Source organism: Mixophyes fleayi, chromosome 2 (assembly GCF_038048845.1).
Source record: "Mixophyes fleayi isolate aMixFle1 chromosome 2, aMixFle1.hap1, whole genome shotgun sequence".
NCBI lineage: Eukaryota > Metazoa > Chordata > Amphibia > Anura > Limnodynastidae > Mixophyes > Mixophyes fleayi.
In genome coordinates, this window is record NC_134403.1 from 9,941,833 (window position 1) to 9,964,999 (window position 23,167).

The 23,167-nt window shown below is 43.1% G+C and overlaps 1 protein-coding gene across 1 annotated transcript in view; it reads left to right on the forward strand.

Annotated features, from left to right (window-relative positions):
* The window catches only part of LOC142140674 (polyunsaturated fatty acid lipoxygenase ALOX15B-like), a 67,378-nt gene that overhangs the window by 38,592 nt on the left and 5,619 nt on the right, over positions 1-23,167 (forward strand). The window contains exons 8-12 of the mRNA XM_075198444.1: positions 8,123-8,318; positions 9,109-9,218; positions 15,693-15,862; positions 18,959-19,080; positions 20,895-20,995. Of these exons, the coding sequence (XP_075054545.1) occupies positions 8,123-8,318; positions 9,109-9,218; positions 15,693-15,862; positions 18,959-19,080; positions 20,895-20,995 (699 nt within the window). The remainder of the gene's footprint in view (positions 1-8,122; positions 8,319-9,108; positions 9,219-15,692; positions 15,863-18,958; positions 19,081-20,894; positions 20,996-23,167) is intronic.

Genomic DNA, 23,167 nt, shown 5'->3' on the forward strand with positions numbered 1-23,167 from the left:
CTGACCTCGGCTTACGTCTGACCATCCGCTGCCATCTATTCAATCTCCTGGCCTGCAGCTACGGTTCTGTATTACAAACTTACACTACGTCTGGAGTTAAGTCCTGGGGGCATCTGAGAATCAGTGAGGGTATAAAGCTCTATGGGAAAGGCGGCTGCTAAAGGTGAAGACCTCCGCCAACTAGTTCTGTAAGTTTGTGAACAGACTGTCAGCCTAACATTATAACCGGCCTAAATAAATTTCCAGGAGGAAATCCTCGGGATGGATGACACCAGAACCAACCCGTCTCCAGCCCAGGTTCTGTCTGGCCAAATTCAGACTCTGTCGTAGATGGTTCAGGGATTTTCACATCATCTGTCTGTTTAAGAGGAAGCTTCTGTTACGAGCTGCGGCTCCCCGACGGGCCGCCGCGGCTCACTTCCGGTCTCCCGGGCGTCCCGGCCATCTCAATGACGACCGGGACATCACTTCCGGTCTCTGTGGCCCGGTTGCCTGGGCAACAACCGGGACGCTCTGTCTCCTCTGCTGCAGCGCCCGGCCAGCGCTCCTACTACGGGCGCATGTGCACAGAGGTAAGTAACTCTTTTGTACATTTTTGTATGGCACCTGTTGTATTTAGCTGCACTTATAGTGTGCATCCTTATGTCCTTTGTACAGGACATTATGGCCTTACATAGGGGTTATAGGAGTCAGGGAGGAGTCTCGCTGGCACTCTGCTGCTATTGGTGTTCCTCACTATTTAAGGCAGTGAGGACAGGACCTCACTGCCAGTTATAGCTCCCAGTGTAGCTAGGCTCCCTGTTCCTGTTTCTGCTCCTTGATTGTTTTGCTCTGACCTGATCTCCCGTGTATGACCCTTGGCTTGTTTTTGGACCCTGTTGTATTGCCTGTTACCCCTGACCTCGGATTGTGCTTGGAATTTCTTTGTCTGCTCCCGGCCCTCGACCCCTGCCTGGATTTCACTCTGCCATTGCTTCTACCCTCCATCACTGGGTTCTCCCCAGTTAGCACTCATCTCTCGACCCTCTGTTGTCTGCGGCCAAGTCTGTCCCCACCACTAGAGGCTCCAGTGAACACCGGACTTCAGAGCAGACTCCGGGTTTTGACGTGCTGACTGGAGGGGTTCCTAACAGCTTCTAGGACTTCACAAGCCACCTTGGCTCCTGTGGGAGAACCCAAGTTAAATTTGCTGGACTGGTTTTCTGGGAATAGAGCCTTGTTCCGGAAGTTCAAGGAGAGCTGTAAGCTCTATTTCCGTCTGAGACCTTGGTCTTCCGGCATGGAACAACAGAGGGTCGGGATCATCATCCCCCTTCTCCAGGGGGACCCCCAGTCTTGGACCTTTAGTCTGGCTCAAACTAGTCCTATCATGCAGTCTGTAGATGCTTTCTTCGATGCATTGGGTCTGCTCTACGATGACTCGGATCAGGTGGCCTCGGCTGAGGGTTTTGAAACAAGGCCGGCACTCTGCTGAGGAATACTGTGCCGAATTCAGAAGATGGTGGTCTGACATCGAATGGAACGATCTGGCATTACGAAGTCAGTTTCACTTAGGGCTGTCAGAACAGATCAAGGACGCTCTGGTACAGTATCCTTCTCCAAAATCCCTGGAGACCCTCATGCAGCTCATCATCAAGATCGACAGGAGACACAAGGAGAGGAAGATGGAAAAAGAGGCACCATCTTTCTCTTCTGCTTTTGTTTCTGCACCTACAGACATGGGAGAGCCCATGCAATTAGGGTCATACCGTCTCTCTTCTGAAGAAAAGGACAGAAGACGGTCTCAAGGCCTCGGCCTCTACTGTGGCATCAAGGGCCACTTCTCCCGTTCTTGTCCCAACAAATCGGGAAAAGTACATGCCTAGGGAACGAGGGGGAAGTTCACCTGGGTCTGCAAATCATATCCCTAAAAAATGCTGTCTTGATTCCTGCACAGATCTCTCACAAGGTCTGTTCTGTGGCCATCTTGGCCTTTATTGACACTGATGCTGCCGGCAACTTCCTGGACATCGGGTTTGCTCCCACTGCTGAAATTCCTTCTATTAAGCTTAATTCCACTATTACTGTTTGTGGTCAGGATGGTAGTCTATTGAGTCTATTGCCTGGTGGAAAAATTCTTTGTGAGACCCCTACACTGCAGCTAACCGTGGGTGATCTCCACTTGGAAGCCCTGTTATTCTTCCTAATTGTTTGCCTGTTTGTCCGTTTAATTTTGGGGCATCCCTGGCTCTCTCTCCACAACCCTGTAGTAGATAGGGCTAAAGGAGAAATTATTCAATGGAGCCCTTACTGTTCACGGTCCTGCCTGACCTTGCCCCTCCGGATCTTGCAACTGGTACCTGAGCAGCTCCCTCCGCAATATCATGAGTTCCAGGATGTGTTCTGCAAAATAGCAGCTGACTCTCTACTTCCACATCGTGACTTCGATTGTGCCATTGACCTGATTCCTGGTTCTAAACCACCCAAAGAACGGTTGTATTCTCTCTCTGGTCCCGAGACCAAGGCCATGCCGGAATACATAGAGGAAAATCTGGGAAAAGGGTTTATCAGGCCATCTAAATCCGTAGTGGGAGCCGGATACTTCTTTGTTTTGAAAAAAGATGGTGGATTGCGGCCCTGCATCGACTACCGAGGTCTCAATCAAATCACGGTTAAGATTACCTATCCTCTTCCCCTCATCTCTGTGCTATTTGACCAACTAAAAACTGCCACCATCTTCACCAAAAATACCCCATTTCAAATAAACCCATTGTACTAGAGGTTGAAGCCTCTGACTTTGGAGCTGGTGCCATCCTTTCTCAGACGGACCCTCATACTCACTGTTTTCATCTATGTGCATATTTCTCTCGTAAATTCTCTACTGCAGAAGCTAACTACGATGTAGGTAACAAGGAGCTGTTGGCCATTAAGTGGGCCTTTGAAGAATGGCGTCACTGGCTAGAAGGAGCCATGCATGTAATCACAAGAACCTATAGTATATCCAGTCAGCCAAAAGGTTGAATCCCAGACAGGCCCGCTGGGCACTCTTCTTTACCCGGTTCAACTTCATAATTTCCTACAGACCGGTTCTAAAAACATCCAGGCGGATGCCCTATCTAGGAACTTCATGTCACATCACGTTCCAGTTGCTGAACCTCTACCTATCATTCCTTTGTCTATTATCCATGCTGGACTACCTCAGGACTTGGTAATGACTCTCCATAGGTTCCAAAGGATAGCTCCTGCTAACACTCCGGAGAATCGTCTGTTCGTTCTGGTCCACTTAAGGAAAGCAACCTTTTCTGAGGCACATGACAGCAAGACTCCCGGGCATCCTGGAATCTATAAAACATTGGAAATTCCTTGCCATGCCTTGTGGTGGCCCTCATTATCTGCAGATGTCAGGGACTTTGTCCTCTCCTGTGAAAGTTGTGCAAGGAATAAGGTCCCCAGGAACTGTCCTTCAGGCTAGCTTGTTCCATTATCCATTCCTTAGAAACCTTGGACACACTTATCTATGGACTTCATCATGGATCTCCCATCCTCTGCAGGACATAACACCATATGGGTGGTTGTAGACCGGTTCAGCAAAATGTCCCATTTCATACCGTTAACCAGATTTCCCAGGGCAAGAGATCTGGCTATTCTCTTTGTCCAACATATATTTCGACTCCATGGGCTTCCGGTTGATATTGTCTCTGTTTTTGGCTCTCACTTTGTTGCGCGGTTCTGGAAATCTTTCTGTACCCTTCTTGGAATCAAAATCAGCCTTTCATCCGCATACCACCCACAATCTAATGGTCAAACTGAGAGGGTTAACCAATCCCTGGAGCAGTTCCTACGGTTATACACCACAGAATTCCACAACAACTGGTCCTCTCTGTAACCCTGGGCAGAATTTGCTTACAATAATTCATGTCATTCGTCTACTCATACTTCTCCATTCTACTGTAATTTTGGGTTCCACCCCAGTTCCAATTCTTTATATTCACTTAGGTCCGCGGGTATTCCGGAGATACGTTCTACAGCTACAGATCTCAAAGTTATCTGGAGGAAAGTTCAGTCCTCTTTAAGACGGGCCTCATTTTTCTCTAAAAAAAATTCTGATCGCCACTGTACAACCTGTTCTTTCAAAGTAGGGCAGAGAGTTTGGCTTTTAACACGCAACATCAAGCTCAGACAGCCCTGCAGGAAACTTGAGCCTAAGGTCATTGGACCGTTCACGATCATTAAACAAGTCAAACCTGTAGCCCTCAGGTTAAAAATCCCTGGCTCCTTACGGATTCCTAACACCTTTCACTGCTCTCTTCTCAAGCCAGTGTTATACCCAAGCCAGTCTCAGCATCTTCGGCCTTCAGGTACTCGGGCACCGGATCTGGATGGTGACCGGAAATTTGTTGTTTAGAAAATTCTTGACTCTAAGAGAGTTCAAGGTCAGGTCCATTTTCTGGCTCAATGGAAGAATCGTGGTTTGGAAGAACGGTCCTGGGTACCCCGAAGATGCCTCCAGAAATTTTTTAATCAGTTTCCTAGGAAGCCAGAATGTTGGGGTCCTTTAATCCCTTGGGGGGTACTGTCAGGAGCCACAGTGGCCGCGGGCACCGCCTCGACTCGCTTCCTCCAACTGGTGGCGTCCCGGCCGTCTACATGACGACCGGAACGTCACTTCCTGTTTCTCGGCCCGGACGCCGAGTGTTCTAAACGCCACGCCCCGGCAAGTAGTGCAGCCGGGTGCATGTGCTAAAACTTTCACATCCTGTGGGCTGATTAATTAAGGTACCTGTTTAATTACCTAGTGCCTGATGATGATTACAGGGCTAAGCCCTGATTGGCTAGTATCAGTATATAAGGCAGGGAACGCTTAGCCTCTCTGCCGGTTATAGCGTGGATTATCCTGTTGCTAACCTGCTTGTGTCCTGGTTCTTTTTGCCCTGTGGATACTCTGTCCGTTTGCATTTGGACCTACTGTTGTGACCCCTGCTTGAATCTTGGACTCTGCCTGCTTGCCTGTGACCCTGATCCTTTGGCCTGTACCTTGGATGCCGCTATGTTGCCTGTGACCCTGACCTTTGGCGTGTTATCTGACCATTCTGCTTTGCTAATGACCTCTGACCTCGGCTTACGTCTGACCATCCGCTGCCATCTAATCAGTCTCCTGGCCTGCAGCTACATTTCTGTATTACAAACTTACACTATGTCTGGAGATAAGTTCTTGGGGCATCTGAGTATCGGTGAGCATATAAAGCTCTATGGGAAAGGCGGCTGCTAAAGGTGAAGACCTTCGCCAACTAGTTCTGTAAGTTTGTGAACAGACCGTCAGTCTAACATTAGCCTTTGGGTTTTTGAGCCCCAAGTGTATGATTTTGCATTTTTTTGGCATCAAACTGTAGTTGCCACTCTCTTGACCATTCCTCTAGTCTACCTAGATCATCATTTGTTTTACCCTCAAGATGTGTCTACCCTGTTGCATATCTGTAATGCTTCGGTCCCGCAAGTAGTTCCTGTCCCGTTACCCGCATTTCATTTATCTGGAAACTGCCATGTTCCAGCATCAGACTAACTTCATTCATTCATTCAGCTATATTCAGATCTGTGCAGGTGCAGCCTATTGCACTTCAGGACCTCCTCCCTCTTTTTCATTGGCTAAGCACTTCTGGAGCACTATTTAAACCTCCTGGATTCACCTGTCTGATGCCTGTTATTCAAGCTCACTTCCTGTAGCCTGTGGTTCTGGTTCCTGTTCTCCTTGTGGTTTGCCTGTGTTCCAGTTTGCCCTCAGTCTCCTGCTGTGTTGAACTATTGCTGCTCCAGCACTGCTACTACCATCTCCAGTGTACTTCATCGCGACAGCTCCAGTTCTCTCATCGCTAGATTAGCAACTACTTTGGTCCATATGGTGGATCCAATTCACCCACTCACAGGACCGCGACCTGCAGGTTTGGTGCCGCTAAATCCATACCTCCTTGCGGGGGTTCCTGGTGAAAACCACCTGCCTGTTAGACTCCGCGCCTGTGGGTGGGCTAAGCCATGTCCAGCAGAGCATAGGGATCAATTTCCCATAGGCCAACCATGACAATATCTTTGTGTCACCTGCAAAAAGGCATACTTTGCCTTCAATACCATTTGCAATGTCTCCAATAAAGAAATTAAAAAGCACCAGCTCAAGTACAGATCCTTGGGGTACTTTACTGGTAATCTTTCCCTCCTGTGAATGTCTCCATTTACTATAACTCTCTGCTTTCTCTCCTGCAATCAAGGTCTTATGAACTCAACCATCTGGGAATCCAATCCCAACTTTTCAAGTTTATTTATCTGAAATGTGAGACAGTGTCAGAGCCTTACTAAGATCTCGGTAAGCTACATCTACGGCCCCCCTTGATCTATTACTTTAGTCACCCAGTATAAAAGTCAATAAGATTTGTTTGACATGATCTCCCCCCAGTAAATCCTGCTGTTTGGAATCCTGTAAGTTACTGGATTTGAGATAATGTACAACTCTTTCTTTTAAGAGTGTTTCCATCATCTTCCCAACTACTGAGTAAGGCTCACTGGTCTGTAGTTGCCTCTTCCTTCCTTCCACTTTTGTGCAGTGTGACTACATTTGCCCTTTTCCACTCACTCCTATATCTAGTGACTGATTAAATAATTATGTTAATGGTGTTACCAGCACCCCCCTTTAAGCTCTTTTAGTATCCTTGGATGTATCCCATCTGGCCCCATTGATTTATCCACTTTCAGTTTTGAGAGATCTGTTAGGACCTTCTCCTCTGTAAATGTACTTGTATCTACCTCGATTTTTATGAGTATATTTGCAACTTAACTGTGGTCCCTTCTCCTCTCTTTCTCTAGTGAACACTGAGCAAAAATAATTATTAAGATGATCTGCTATTACGTTGTCTCCCTCAACAAGACCCTCACTCTCTGTCTTTAGTCTTATTATTCCACCTTTTGTTTTTCTCCTTTCACTTATATAACTAAAAAAAGTTTTGCCCTCTTTACCTACTGACTGGGCCATCTTCTCTTCAGCTTGTGCCTCTGCACATCTGATTACCTTCTTAGCCTCCTTCTGTATAACATGATACACCTCATTGTCTTCATTATTCTGAGTTTGCTTATATTTCCTATAGGCTATTTTTTGTCTTTCACTTGCTACTTCTTTTGTAAACCACACTTTTCCTTGTACTTTTCTGAACCCTTTTGATACAAAGGTCTGTTGCTTTAAATATTGCACTTTTTAATTTTTCCCACCTCTCCTGCACTGCTTTCAAGTTCTTCTACTCAGCCAAAGCGCCACTTATACATTTTCCAATCTCTAAAAAGTCAGCCTTCCTAAAAACACCTTTCTTTTTGTGTAGTATGATTCGGTCTCTGTCTTCATACTAAACCATACTGCATGATGACCACTGGATCTTAGGTTCGCACCCATATTTACATCGGATATTCTGTTACCATTTAAGTCTAATATAGCGTCTTTGCGAATGGGCTCCCTCACCATTTGTTTGAGGAATGCTCTCTGCAAAGAATTCCAAATGTCCCTCCCTACTTCTAGTGGAACTTGCAAAAGACTCCTCCCAGTTCACATCCGGTAGATTAAAGTCTCCCATGATTATTACCTCTCCTTTTAATGTCATTTTATTGATGTCCTGCAATAAGTTCCTGTCCAGCTCTTCTTCCTGACTGGGTGGTCTATAGATCACCCCAGTACGAAGAATAGCCTTGTCCTCCGTTTCTATGGTCACCTAAAGGGCCTCAATTTTTTCTTTATTACTTTGCATCAAAGTAGTCTTTATGCTTTTGTTTACATACATTGCTACCCCTCCTCCTATTCTTCCCACTCTTGCCAGGCAACCAGACGCGTAAGGAGGAGATGCAGACGGCCGTCCTGAAGAGACAGCAGGACGGCGCCTGACATTAAGTCACTGGTGATGAGCGGCTGAAGTGGATTTCTCCAGTCTCTGGCAAACCACAGTACCCCTTGTGGCCATCCAATTGTTGCCAAGTTGTCTGTCCATTGATTTGTTTGTAATTCAGAAGATGCATTAAGTTGATGTTATCCATAGTTTGGAGAGGCTTTAAAATCATTCTCATTTCTTAATCTTTCTTATTAGCTACTACTAATATGATGTTTCTCCTCATGTTGCAGCTGGACCAAACGCCAGGGGAACAGACTCCCATTTTCCTTCCCAGTGACTCTGAGTGGGACTGGACCCTGGCTAAGATCTGGGTACGCAATTCTGAATTCCTTGTTCACCAGGCAATCTATCACCTTCTTCAAACCCATTTCATTGCTGAGGTATTTAACATTGCAACCACCAGACAACTGCCCATGTGTCACCCCGGTTTACAAGGTAAGATGTAAGAAATTATTTCCATAGAGCAACTTGTTGTCTATAAGTATGAGCGATTCTTGCCTTACATATGGTTATCTCTCTGCATATTGACGCTTCCACAAATACTGCAGGTGATCAGGGCCATCTTACCAACATTATGGGCCCCCGGGTCAAGCAGTCCACTGGAGCCCCTACTGTTTTGATGGAAGTAACGGCGCAAAGCCGAACTTCCAGTTTCGGGGGTCTGGGCATGCGCAGTAGCGCAAATCGAACATTGGAGTTCTGCCCCACTTCCTGTTTCCTCGTAGACCACCAGCAAACTAGCGGTTGCCATGGAAACACGATAGGAGACGGAGCAAAGCACTCCTTAATACCAAGAAAGAGCCCTGTCTATGGGGCCCCCTTGCCAGTGGGGCCCCTGGGCACATGCCCATTGTGCCCAGTGGGAAAGACGGCCCTGCAGCTGATTGCTTCGACTGGGGAATTTCTATAGCAAACTATCCATGTCCATAATGTTATGTCTGTTCCATGCAACAAGGTAAACTGTCATCTTCAGAAGTGTTTGTGTAACAAAGTGTGTACCGTAAAACTGGAAGTCTCCTAGACTGTGTGCAAATAGAGCCTCTTTTCTATTGACTAGGCTTCTGCTTTAAACTGATATCCTTCCTCAGAACATTGAACCTTAAAGTACAGTTTGTACCCAATCACTTGGTTTTATCGTTAGGGAATGTTAAGCGTTGTATTGCTTTCAATGTGCCATATACTGTATCTCTAAAGGAAACCTTCAGTGGAAGAAGAGTTATCTATCTTTTATTTATACAGATGCTTGTCCCACATCTTCGCTTCACGCTGCAGATCAATACCATCAGCAGATCTGAACTTCTTGGTCCTAAAGGCATCTTTAATCAAGTGAGACAATTACTGAACAATCTCTATTCCAGTAGAGGAGTAGCTTCCGCTATATAAAACAGATCATAACTCTAATCAGGGGGTAAATGAATCAATGTCCGGATTCTTCAACTCCGGCGAGATCGGCGTCTTCAGCGCTTAAATTTAAAGCGGCGCTGCCTTGTAAAGGGAAACTTCCTTTTACAAGGCAGCGCCACTTTAAATTTAAGCGCTGAAGACGCCGATCTCGCCGGAGTTGAAGAATCCGGACATTGATACATTTACCCCCAGGTGTCTGTTTAATATTGCCAATGTGCACATCATCATCATTATTTATTTATATAGTGCCAACATATTCCTTAGCGCTTTACAATTGGGGACAAACACAGTAAACTAATAAACAAACTGGGTAAAACAGACAGAGAGGTGAGAAGGCCCTGCTCGCAAGCTTACAATCTATGGGATAATGGGAGTTTGACACATGAGGCTAAGTCTACATTTTGCATTTCGGCCCAGCCAGGCTGCAAAGGTAAAAGTGACTCATAAGCTAAATGATCCAGTCACACAACGATGTTGGTCAGGGCGTAGTTTTCTTGTGTGAAATTGTGTAACGGGTGGTAATAGGGTAATGTAGTGAGGTTAAGAGGATGGTTGAGGAATGTTATAAGCCTGTCTGAAGAAGTGGGTTTTCAAAGAACGCTTGAAAGTTTGTAGACACATAGAAACATGAAGAGGATACAATGAAATAATAGGATAATATAACTAAATTATATATTTTATATGAAAATCTAGATCTCACAATGCTGGAAACTTAACTGGAAGCCATTGCTACCCTTGCTGTCTTACCTGTTTATGCTACTTGTGGAAGTAACGTAATACTACTGTATGTAAATATTAACCTAAATGTCCTTACTGGGAACTCATTACATCAGTTTAAATGGAATTTAACCTAACCAAGAGCATAACTAAATTCCATTCCTAAGATGATGTCAAAACCTTTCTTACAAGCAAAAATGTATACCTATAAGCAAATACTTAATGCCAAGCGCTATGGTGATGGGAACAGGAGTGAACGGCAGAAGGGAGCTGGTGATAGGGGAATCAGTTATTAGGACAGACAATTGTAGGAGGTAGATCATATTAGGAGGACAGATGATATTAGAAGGACGGATACAATTAGGAGGACAGATAATATTAGAAGGATAGATCATATTAGGGGGACAGATCATATTACGAACTCAACGCAACTCTGAATGCCGAACATTTTCCTGACTCCCGGGTGTCTAGTTCAGCATACCCTTGATCGGATTGATAGACTGTTGCTAGGGGATTGAGAAGATATAGTGGCCATGGTACATATCGGTACCAATGATAAAGGTAGAGGTAGTCCTCAAAAATGATGTCTCAGAATTAAGCTGCAAACTTAAAGCAAAATCCTTCAAGATAGTATTTTATCAAATGCTAACTGTGCCATGTGCAACACATGAAAGATAGGAAAGTGATAAGTATCAGTAGATAAATGAAATGTATAGTAAAAGGGTGGACTAGAATGATGATGGAATTATGATGCAGTGGGTATAGAAGGATGGATGAGACACACGACTGGGCAGTCAACAAAGTATACAACATGTTTGTGTTTGGTCTAACCCTACAGTTGTGTCCTCTGCTAGTTAAGGGTTTAACATTGGAGTAGCAGCTTGGGACTTATTACATAATGAAACTACTTCATCATAGTAAATGCTAGGTTATCCTATATGATACAGATATATATATATATATATATATATATAAGGCAGAGTACCATCTCCTGGGGTTGGATGGCTACACTTCACACGCTCCATCCAGATAAATCTTAGTCCAGTGTCTTGGTTTTACTAGCCTCAGCTAGATTCATTTACTAGCATCGAAAATAAACAAAACATAAAACAAAATCCTAGCCTGTCTGGCTTCTAACTAGTACACAGTGTTAGATCTAAAATTCTGACCCAAGTTTGCCTGTGGTGTCAAGTATATCTGGAAGCGCTTCAATCAGCTGGAGAGAATTGAAACAGACCAAGTTCTGTATACAAGGAATATTCTCTAATTTATTGATACAAAGATACAAGTTTTTATAGCCTACTGAATAAATGAATCCTACGTCATATGCATACAATAGTTTATACCATTAGTTTATGAGAAGAGCTACTGATTAACTTTCTCACATATTCTTGAGGTGTTTTTTTTTTTTTCCCCTTCTAAGGACAGATGAGCCTATTGTTTTTATCTCAAGGGGAGCTGGAGGTGTGCTATGTGCAACATCAAGGGCACAGCTCCCATACTACCAGCTGGATTTGAAGCTACTTATTGTTTCATATCTTGATACATTTATTACACATTTTGTAAGACTGCAAATCAGCAGAAAAATGAATAATCTCTTTTAGCAAATAATATTTCTATGCAAGTTACAATAAAATGACTGAACAAAGGCCTTATGAGGCCTTAACAAAAAAATCATATTTAACAACAGGAACACCCTCTCTCAATTGAAGGACCTTGTGTCCCACATACACACAAAATAACAGCACCTACTGGTCATACATTGTAGTGTGTCTCAGAAAGCATCTGACCGCCTCCCCAGGTAATGAGAGACTGATTGAGCTGCCTTGCAGCTTTTTATTAGCACCTTGCAGGTGCATCTCCTTATTATCAGCAACTTTCTAGCTGGTTGGAATACCTGAAATAGGCCTTATAAATGGAGCCCACCCTTCTCTATTGTAGCTTGGCTGTGCTAAAAACCATACAGGAACAAGGGGTCATAAATTGTGAATGGAAGAAAGATGGTTTCACTATGAGCATAGGAAGAGTGATTAAGTTGATGAATTTCTGATCACTTGTGATGCTGATGGCAACTTCATAAAATGTAAAAATATTATCTGTAGCTACAATTAGTATAGGATATAATGTGGGTCATTGATCCAGGGGATTTTTCCAATTGCCATCTTTGGGGTTAAGAAATATTTTTTTTAACCCAATCAGGCTAAATTTGTCACATTGGAGCTTTTGTTTTGCCTTCTGGGTCACTGCAATTAGGATTTATGAAAGGTTGGACTTGATGGTCCTCTGGCTCTATTTAAACCTTAGAATGTCATTTTATGTTATCTTGTGTAGAGGAAAATGTTTCTCATTAAAAGTCAGGAGCTGATCTCAACCAACAAAGTGCGCTCTCTCCAGCCCTTGATATCATTTTCAATAGCATCACCCTGCAAAATGAAATCTTATTTTTGCACTGCTCCTCAAAACTAAGTGCACCATAATCAGGACGGAATGTCCTTTCACACCCAAATACTCCTTCTTCAAATGCTGCCATCTTCTTCATCATCATTTATTTATATAGCGCCACTAATTCCACAGCGCTGTACAGAAAACGCACTCACATCAGTCCCTGCCCCAATAGAGCTTACAGTTTAAATTCCCTAACACACACATAGACTAGGGTCAATTTGATAGCAGACACTCATCAGGATGACCACTGTCTTGATCTTGTTTTCTCTAGACTATGCTCTCTTTCTGATTTCCTTAACACTCCTTTTCTCCTCTCGGATCATCACCTTATTAGCTACTCGCTCACCCCCAGTTCTTTACCCTTCCCAGTGTCAAACTCTTCCAAACCTCCTCACAACCACAGGAATATCAACTCTATTGATCTTCAACAGTTTCCACCTCTCTTCAACACCTTCTCTCCCCAATTTCTACATTCTCCTCCCCTGATCGGGCAGTACCCCATTTTCACCAAACCCTAGCAACTGCCCTTGATCAAGTGGCTCCAGCGACACTACATACTCCGCGTAGACTTCGTTGCCAACCATGGCACACTAAAGTAACACAAACTCTACAAAAACTTTCTCGTAAAGCAGAACATCACTGGCATAAATCTTGTACCTCTAATGATTTCATCACATACACTGGTATCTACCACTCCTATAGCAATAGTCTGGACACTGCAAAACAAACATACTTCCAATCTCTCATCTATGATCAGGCTTCAAACCCCAAACGTCTTTAATAACATTTAAATCTCTTCTCAATCCTCCCACCCCAAATCCTCAGACTACCATCAGTGCCCAGGATCTTGCTTCCTATTTCAAGGACAGACTTGAAATGGTATCATCTCCCTCGACAAGCAACCAGCTCAATTCCTTTGTAGCACCCTCTCACACTCTCTCTTCATTTGATCCCACAAATGAAGAGGAAATGTCTTCTCTCTTCTCATATTCATACTCTACCTTCTGTCCTTTTGATCCCATTTCCTCACAAATTAGTAGGTCCTGTCTCCTGTGCTCATTCCCCCTCTAACTAAAATCTGTAATCTATCTCTTTCTACTGGTATTTTTCCATCACTATTCAAGCATGCAGTGATTACTCCCATTTTAAAAAAAAACCAAAAGACTGATCCAAACTCTCTCAAATTACCGCCCCATCTCTCAGCTCCCATGCCCCTCCAAGCTTCTCGAGAGAATTGCCTACACTCGCCTCACACACTTTCTTACAGGAAACAACCTGGATTCTCTTCAGTCAGGCTTTCGCTCTCAACACTCCACAGAGACTGCGCTGACCAAGGTTGTCAATGATTTGATCACAGCAAAACATGAAGGCCATTACTCTCTTCTAATTCTCCTGGATCTCTCTGCTGCATTTGACAATGTTGACACTGTTGACCACTCTTTCCTCATACAAACGCTACAATCCCTAGGTCTTGAAGGCACTGTCCTATCCTGGTTCTCATCCTACTTATCTAATTGCTCTTTCAGTGTTAATTTCTCTGGATCCACCTCTGCTCCGCTTCCTCTAGCAGTTGGAGTACCACAAGGCTCAGTCCTAGGTACTCTGCTATTCTCTATCTACACCACTTATTTTGGAAAACTAATAAGCTCCCTTGGATTTATGTATCATCTCTATGCGGATGATATACAAATCTATCTATCCTCTCCTGATCTTTCACCATCTGTGTTGTCTCTCGTTACTGACTGTCTTTCTGCCATTTCATCTTGGATGTCTTCTCGCCAACTCTATCTCAATCTTTCAAAAACTGAATTAATAATATTGCCACCCAAAAACAGAAGCTTTCTGCCTGACATTTCTATTTCTGTTGAAAACATGACCATAAATCCCAACCCGCAAGCTCACTGCCTAGGTGTAATCCTTGACTCACAACTATAGTTTACTCCCCACATCAACTCTATATCTAAATCATGTTACATACATTTAATGAACATTTCCAGAATATGCACATCTCACACAAGACACTGCAAAAACCTTAATTCATGCACTCATCATCTCCCGCATCGACTATTGCAATTCCCTCCTTACTGGTCTTCCCAAAGTCAGACTTGAACCCCTACAATCTATTTTGCACACAGTGGCTAGATTGATTTTCCTTGCAAAATGTTCTTCCTCTGCTGAGCCACTCTGTCAGTCTCTACATTGGTTGCCTGTATTTCAACAAATCCAAAATAAAATTCTTCTACCATACAAGGCCGTCAACAAAATTGCACTAACATACATCTCCTCACTTGTCTCAAAATATCTCCCAACTCGACAGCTCCATTCTGCACAAGAACTGCATCTCTCTACCACTCTAATCACATCCTCCCATTACCGGTTACAGGACTTTTTTCGGGCTTCACCCACTTTCTAGGATTCCCTCCCTCGCACAGTAAGACTTTCCTCTAGTCTTCAAACCTTCAAGCATTCTCTGAAAACCCACCTCTTCAGGCAAGCTTATGATATTCCTCAACCACCATCTTAATCTCCCTAGGTTACCCTATTACCATCCTCTACACAGCTAACACAAGACAACAACTCTCTACACAGCTAACACAAGACAACAACCCTCTGACCAACATTGCTGTATGACTAATAACACAGCCCACTCAATACTTCTTACCTTTGCATTCTAGCTGGTCCAATGTGCAATATGATGTAGCACATGCCCTTGTGTTTCAAACTCCCATTGTCCCATAGATTGTAAGCTTGCGAGCAGGGATCTCTTACCTCTCTGTCTGTATGTATTACCCAGTATTGTTTTATTAATGTTTGTTCCCAATTGTAAAGCGCTACGGAATTTGCTGGTACTATATAAATAAATGTTGATGATAATGATGATGATGATGATGAATTAACCTGTATGTTTTTAGATTGTGGGAGGAAACCAGAACGCCTGGAAGAAACCAACGCAAACATGGGGAGAACATACAACCTCCACACAGATAAGGCCATGGTCATGAATCAAACCCATGACCCCAGTGCTGTCAGGCAGAAGTGTTAACCACTAAGCCACCGTCTTGATCGCAAACCCATAAGCGCTGGTGGAAATCTAGATGAACTTACACAAATCCGGGTGCACCACAAAAGGGCATTTTGGGCTGCACTTGTGTTATATTGTATGTCATAAATGAAGCCCAGTCTATGAAGCCGTAAGTTTCCACATCTTAAATACATTCACTATGTTTTGACCAGATTTTTGCCACTGGAAGTGAAGGAATTATTGCATTGATGAAAAAAGCAATGGAGGAGATGACTTACAACAACCTCTGTCTCCCTGATGATATCAAGACTCGCGGAATGGAGACTATTCCCAATTACTTGTACAGGGATGATGGGATGAAGATATGGACAGCTGTCGAGAGGTGCGTATGATGGTATCAGTGATGGAAGGAAGGTCCTGGTATGACACTAAAGTTGATGGCTATAATTGACAATTCTAATCGGAGAGATATTCAAAGGTGATAGGGTATTCTGGGCAGAAGAGGGTGTAATGTTACAATAGGGGTTAAAAAAATCTCATTTTGGGGCAATTCAAAATATATGATGTTCTATAGAATGTATGTATTTGCCATAGAGAAAATGTAAGTACACCGATGGTCGGCCATTTAGTGTAAAAAGTAAAGGGGATTCTATAACAGAAGATCTAGTACATTTTACTCCCCGTTTGTGAGAATTACAGATTTTATTCAATTTGTTTTTTCTTTTTCATTTTTTAATAGTGGAAAGCAGTGGTGGAAGTGTTGGTGTATACGATGGAATGTTATACTGCCACTTCTGCCGTCATTGTAACACTATCACATTCCATTTACCTACATTTCCAATACATTTTTAATACCGCCAATTCTAAACTTCCACTTCCACCACTGGTGGAAAATATAGCATTTCCCCAAATTTTCATTGCTTCTGGACCATTTTGTGCATTTGATCTAATTTACTCCAGTTTGCATAGCCTAAAAGGTGCACAATAGCACTGTGCATGCTCACAAAGAGAACACGTGCATATGCGCCAATACAAACTTTGCACAAACTCTGGCACTTACATGTTCCAACTAGTGGAGAGACGAAACAGTGAAGGAAATGGGTGTGCAAACACAGCCCAAGTACAGTATTGGTGTGTTCACGCTAATGCGGCTCATGCAGACCTGCAGAAACAAGTGTATACAGCTGTTAGGAGGTGGATCTTTTGCACCTGCTACAACACTGGTGCAAATACTAACTGATGCTGATGACTTGTCATAAACCAGTTGCAATTTTTGCATACGCTTTTTTGGAGTAAGTTACGCCCATTTTGCCACCAACTCTGCATCAGCCCCTTTGAGTTGAGGGCTGTTAGCACTGAGACAATATGCAGATTTGGTTGACATATTTAGTTATATTTTAGAACTTAACAATTTAAATGTAATAACAATGGAATGTCACAAACCTGTTCTAAACACAACGTACCTGCTTCATCAAGGCACGCCTACTGAGCGCAAAGTGCGTTTATTTTTAAAACGCAAGTAAATTGGTTTTGTGTACTCCTGAATTCAACAAGCAATGCATCTGTAGATACGTGCGCTGATGAATGTAGGTCTGCTCTGCTCTGCTACACAGGACACCGCAGGATAAGTCCAATGCAAATGTGTAATACAAATTCGCAAAAGAAAGCACAGAAAAAGCAAAGCGCCAAGAAGGGGTGGTTCGACGGAACTGCCGCTTAGTAAATACACCCCTTAGACTAGCCTTGTAGCTAGAGCAAGAGATACGGCAGTAAAACAAGTACCTTTGAGATGTCCAAAGCTTGATTCAGATGTGGCTGCATGCGCTCGAGCTTGGCATGCCCTTACTGTACATTGACTACGGGCAAACGCCCAGTCCCCACTCTGTTCCTTCCTAGAAATCTTAGGCTGTAGTAAGAGTCCTTTGCGTATGAAGATGAATTGAACGTTGCTGTGTTTAGTTGCGTATGGTCCAGTTCTGGGCCTGCGCAGATGAAATTTGCGTCTTATACGCACAAGATCGGCATTTACGTACCTTGATGACTCAAGCCCAACAAATGCACCCGAATAAAGAAATTAAGTAAGAGGAGTTTGCAGGCGGCAGTGTCGATAAGGCTATTGAGGTCCCCAAGAATGAGAGTTGGTAGGTAAGTGGATTGGAAGTGAAAAAGCCAGCCTGTAAAGTTTTTAAAGAATAGGGACACTGGACCTGTGGGGGGTGGTGAGATAGATGACTGTGACAGGAAGTTGGATTGGTAAGAAGAGATGGATGATCTGAAATTTAAAGGAGGAGAAGAAGAGGGAGGGATCTAGGAGAATGACTTTTAAGGTGCAGCCAGGGGAGAGTAGGAAGCCTGCTCCACCACCTTGATGACTATTGGGTCAATTAGTGTAAGAGAACCCCATAGGAGAGAGCTGTAGAGAATACATTGTCAGAGGGAGAGAGAAATGTTTCGGAAATGGCAAAGAGGCTGAGGGAATAAGTAAGGAATAGGTTATAGATGGATGTGAGCTTGTTGTTGACAGTGCACAGGAAAAGGAGAGGGAAGGAAGCAAAAGAATGTGAATGAGGTTGGAAGGACTGGAGGTACATTCAAGGTGGGACATTCTGAAGTGGAGGAATGAGTGTGAGTGGATAGTAGGCACTGTGTGGGGCTTGGGTTGAGGGAGATGTCTTCAACAGCCAGGTGTAGGAGATGGGTGAGAAAGAGGACCAGGGACGGTGATATGTAGGTGTAAGGGATATTTCAACTTGTGTAGGCTGGTGAGTAAGGAGGGTGCAGGGACAGAGCGTTTCAGAGTTGTAGGCAGGGAAGAAAGGGAGTAGTGTGGGTAAGTAATGAATGGACAGGTAGAGTTGAGCTGATGGAGATAGAGAGGAGGTGGAGGTAAGTAGAGGGAAGAGTAATGTGTGAATGGAGGGCTAGTTAGAGAAGAATATATGCAGTATGAGAGGGAAGAGAGTAGAATGATAAGATAGAGGCAGTACAGGAGCATTTGTAAATTGTTATTATGGGATGACAGAAGGAAAAATTGTTGATACATAACATTCACTAAAGTGTGCAAAAGTGAATAACTGAGAGGGTGTGAGGCAAAGAGCAATAATGGGTTGAACATGAGATAAAAAAAATAACATTAAAACATTGTCAGTGTTATGAAGCATGTTAGAGAGATGGAAGATAACAGGAACTCACTGTTGGACTTTGTCCTCTTGTAGCACAGTTGTTCAGCTCCTGTATAAATCTAACTACTCAATTAATACCCTATGTTGCACAATCCCTCTACAAATGCCTAGAATAAAACCAACAAATAAGCAATGCATAAGGCACAACATATCAGAAGAATACTTAATGAAGTTATTTTCAGATATAAGACCCTTCCCAAAATTTTAGATGACAGCATGAATGGAATTACCAAACTAAGCATCTAGATTTACTCTTCAGTACTATACCTCTAACTCTGATTTTCTTCTACATCCAGCTTTGTGTCCAGCATTGTTCACTACTATTATGATAATGATGAAATGGTTTGTACGGACCGGGAACTTCAGGCCTGGGTGGCCGAAATCTTTAAAGAAGGATTCCTGGAGCATAAATCCTCAGGTATCATCTAATCTCGAGCATAAAAGCAACAACACTCAAATTCCCGATATGCAGCAACATAGGTAGAGTTGTTGTTGTCTTCTGACAGAGAGACAGTTGTATCTATCTTGCAGAGCAGATATGTGTCACATACAAGAACAATGAGAGGACACATGTCTGTCTGGATGGCATAAAGGCCTTGCTTAAAATCATCAAAGGATTCTGGAAAGATAATTACAATGCAAGTAAAATAAATAAGCTAAATTTATCTAAAGGTGTACAGCTCCTGAAAAAACCCCCAAAAAAAAACAAGCCTGCGCTCGGTATTTCCCACATTATATATGGTACCAGCTGCTTGGCAATAACCTTGCGCTCAGTATATTCTATATTGCATGTGGTACCAGCTGCGTGGCAATATAAATGCCCATGTATGTATACAAAACAAAAAGACAGTTGTCAGTGCTTATCCCTTACACTGCATATCTGTGTGTGTCTAGCAAAATGAAAATATGAGGTATTAGTTGATATTTTGATCTAAACATTTAAGCCTGCATCCCAACGTCAAGGGAACCTCAATATCTGCAGATCCTACACTGACCTATATGCTTTAAACACCATTAAAATGCAGTTAAAATCAGATGCACTCACCTTCCAGGTATAGGGGTTTACATCTAGCAAGGGCTGGCTTGTGAGCCACACCCGAATGTGCCTTAAATAGGCTTGGTGGACAGCTGCTATGACAAAAAGGCTCCTGAAAGGGCAGATTACCAGTGTTCAGTTATCTTCATCTAGTTATATTCAATCTGGCGGAAATCAGGGGTTGCTCTTCACGTGACATGTCCCGTAAAAGCTCCTGTTGGATTGGTCGCTCTGCACTGACTGATCAATGGGGAATACAAATGACAAGACTGTAATAAACAAAAATTGTTTAAATAATGCCGCTTCTACTATTTATACATCCAAGACCATTGACCAAAAGTGTCAAAATAACCAATGTATATGCAGACAGATACATACATAGATAATTACAAAGTCCAAAGTTTAATCGTCAGAAATTCTCTTTTTGATCTAAAATATATAAAGAATCCATTAGATGTCCAAAATGATGGTGTGCGGTTCTTCTTCTCCAAATTCGTGCTACAAGTACACAGAAAAAGACACAGAAATGAAACACAAAAGTGTAATATTGTAAGTAAATGACAGTATGTGGCACAATACACCCAGTGATGTGAGAATAAAGTGGTTTTTTAAACATGAAGATCTACAGCACACAACCTGCTGGAATGGTGATATAACACAGCAGCCAACCAGACCCTTGTTTCCATTGTATAACTTTAGAAGCTAATTGCTGTGGCTCAGTGCAACTGTACTGTTGTATCTAATGTTAGTAAATGAGACTAGGGGCTAGATTTACTAAGCTGCGGGTTTGAAAAAGTAGGGATGTTGCCTATAGCAACCAATCAGATTCTAGCTTTCATTTATTTAGTACCTTCTACAAAATGACAGCTAGAATCTGATTGGTTGCTAAAGGCAACATCTCCACTTTTTCAAACCCGCAGCTTAGTAAATCTAGCCCTTAGTGAGCGACAGGTGAATGCTCTGTATTATCCGCGTTTGCGTTGCTGAGGAGGGCTTGCATGGAACAACAGACTGAGAGAGAGGTGCCGCCTTTCAGACATTTGTACGTATAGATACATGCCTAGTGTTAAATTCTGGCCTGGTACTTGTGGTGCTCTTTCATAAAGCAGTAGTTCCCCTGTAAGTTTTCACATAGTCACCAAAGATCCAATGAGGGTGTTGATGGAGATTTAACACGGTCCTTTTCCTTGTGCCAGGAATCCCTTCCTCCCTGGAGACAATCGCTTCTCTGATCAAGTACCTGACTATGGTGATCTTCACGTGTTCCGCGCAGCACGCAGCCGTCAATAGCGGTCAGGTGAGACCAGCATCACGGGAAACAAAGAGAACCTGCGTTTACCTTACACATTTATCACTATTCAGTGTTTCCGACATTATTATTATCCTTTATATGTAACATATTACTGTATCAGAGAACAGTATTAGTATAGTATTTATCTTTAATATATGGCTGGAAATGATTGGTGATATCCCTGCAGTAATGATGAGATAGGACAAAGGCGGATATTTGTTGTGTAGGGAAATTACGAGTTGGGTACGTTTTTCCAATTGAGATTATTCTGACACTGACTATTGCGACATATATATAACGAAGACTATGAGGCCGACATTAAAAAAAAATATAGATTTACCATCAAACAGACACAAAACATTTCCGACACGGGTCCTATCAATTGTCACTACACAAAATGCCGGCAGTTGAAATGTACGTCACATACAATGGCGACGCTGAGTTTTCTGGTTTTAAAGCCGCAATGGCAGGATTGGGCGCCTTATCCTAATGTTAACACTAACCGTAATCTTAACCCTAACTCTAATACTAACCCTAATCTTAACCCTTGGTTTGGATTATCCTGGCCTTATTTATTTCTATTGATCCCCCAATATATAACGCTTCAAAATATCATCATCAGCTATTTATATAGCACCACTGATTCCGCAGCGCTGTACAGAGAACTCATTCACAACAGTCCCTGCCCCATTGGAGCTTACAGTCTAAATCCCCTAACATACACACACAGACAGACAGAGACTGACTAGAGTCAATATGATAGCACACAATTAACCTACTAGTATGTTTTTGGAAATATGGTGGCACTATATAAGGGATAATTATAATAACAACACTAGTGGGAGAATAGCAGTCATTTTCTCAGTAAGAGAATGAAAGACATTTGCCGTGTAATAGAATGGCAGATATTTGCTGCGTAGGAGAATGATGGACAATTGCTGTGTGAGGAATTAAAGGGCATTTCCTGAAGAATAGAATGATAATTATTTGTGGAGTAGAACAATGATGGACATTGGCTGGTTAGGAGGATGCCGCACATTTAAGCCATTAATACTCATACTAAGCGCAGCGCATTCTAAACCGCAAGGATCTGCCCACTGCACACTCAACAAGACACAGAATGTCACATACGCTGTCTAATGACTACGGGAGTAACATTACGGCACGTGCACATTGCCATGCGGTGCACATACACCTATATGACTACAAGATTCATCCGCAAGGTACTTTAATGCTTTTCTTATGGCAGCGAACGCTATGCATTTGAATGCCACAGGAACATCGTAGTGCAGCTCTCAAGCGTTCCTTCAACTACCTTTCCTACTGACTACCCTTGTTTGTTATTTACCAAACAATACAGTGTTGGTTGTAATGTACATTAAAATATCTGTCCCCCTTTTTTATGCTACTTTGTTCACCTATAAGGCACCACTGGTCTTTGTGTATCAGAAAATGCTGACACTGGTGAATCCCAAAGTGTCAGCATGCCCATTGCCCTGGCACTGAATAGGTCCTTCTTGTTACTATAATTGGCTAGCTTTGCCACTAGGCCTGGCACTAATAGTCGGTTCGCCCCTGTCTGTTCCCCCATCATCTTTTAACCCACTGCTGGACATAATAAAATCAATGTTACCCCCCCTCACCCACCATTCAGGGCTGTGGGAAGAGTCCTAGTGGTATCAGCATGAGACACATTTACAAACCAAACAAACCTTGTTAACTGCTTGTAGCTCTCGGAGCGTTGTACACAAAAGAATGCAGATAATATCAAATGCATATGAAATGGCAGCATACAGTGCATGCGCTAATTGGACTTATTATAGCTGTGTTTAATTAGCAGAGAGTATGCAGGTGATCGGGGAGCATGCATCAAGATCACATGCCGAGCCGGTGTACTGTTGTGTATGTTGGCGGTTGTCCGCAGGGAGATAAATTAGACCCAGAGCAGGTGCAGACTATATGCAGAGAACCACGCTGTTACCTAGGTTCATCTGACCCTGACTTGGACATCACTGCGCAGGAACGCCCTCATTGTGAATTGACTACGGCACGGCACCCCTTTACCTTCATGTTCCCACCCCAAAATTGTAGCCCGTAGTAAGTGCCCGTAGTGCTTAGAAAAATAGAGGATCTTGGTTGGCTGGTGGCCGAGAGTCCTTGTTGTGAGCATGCGCAGAA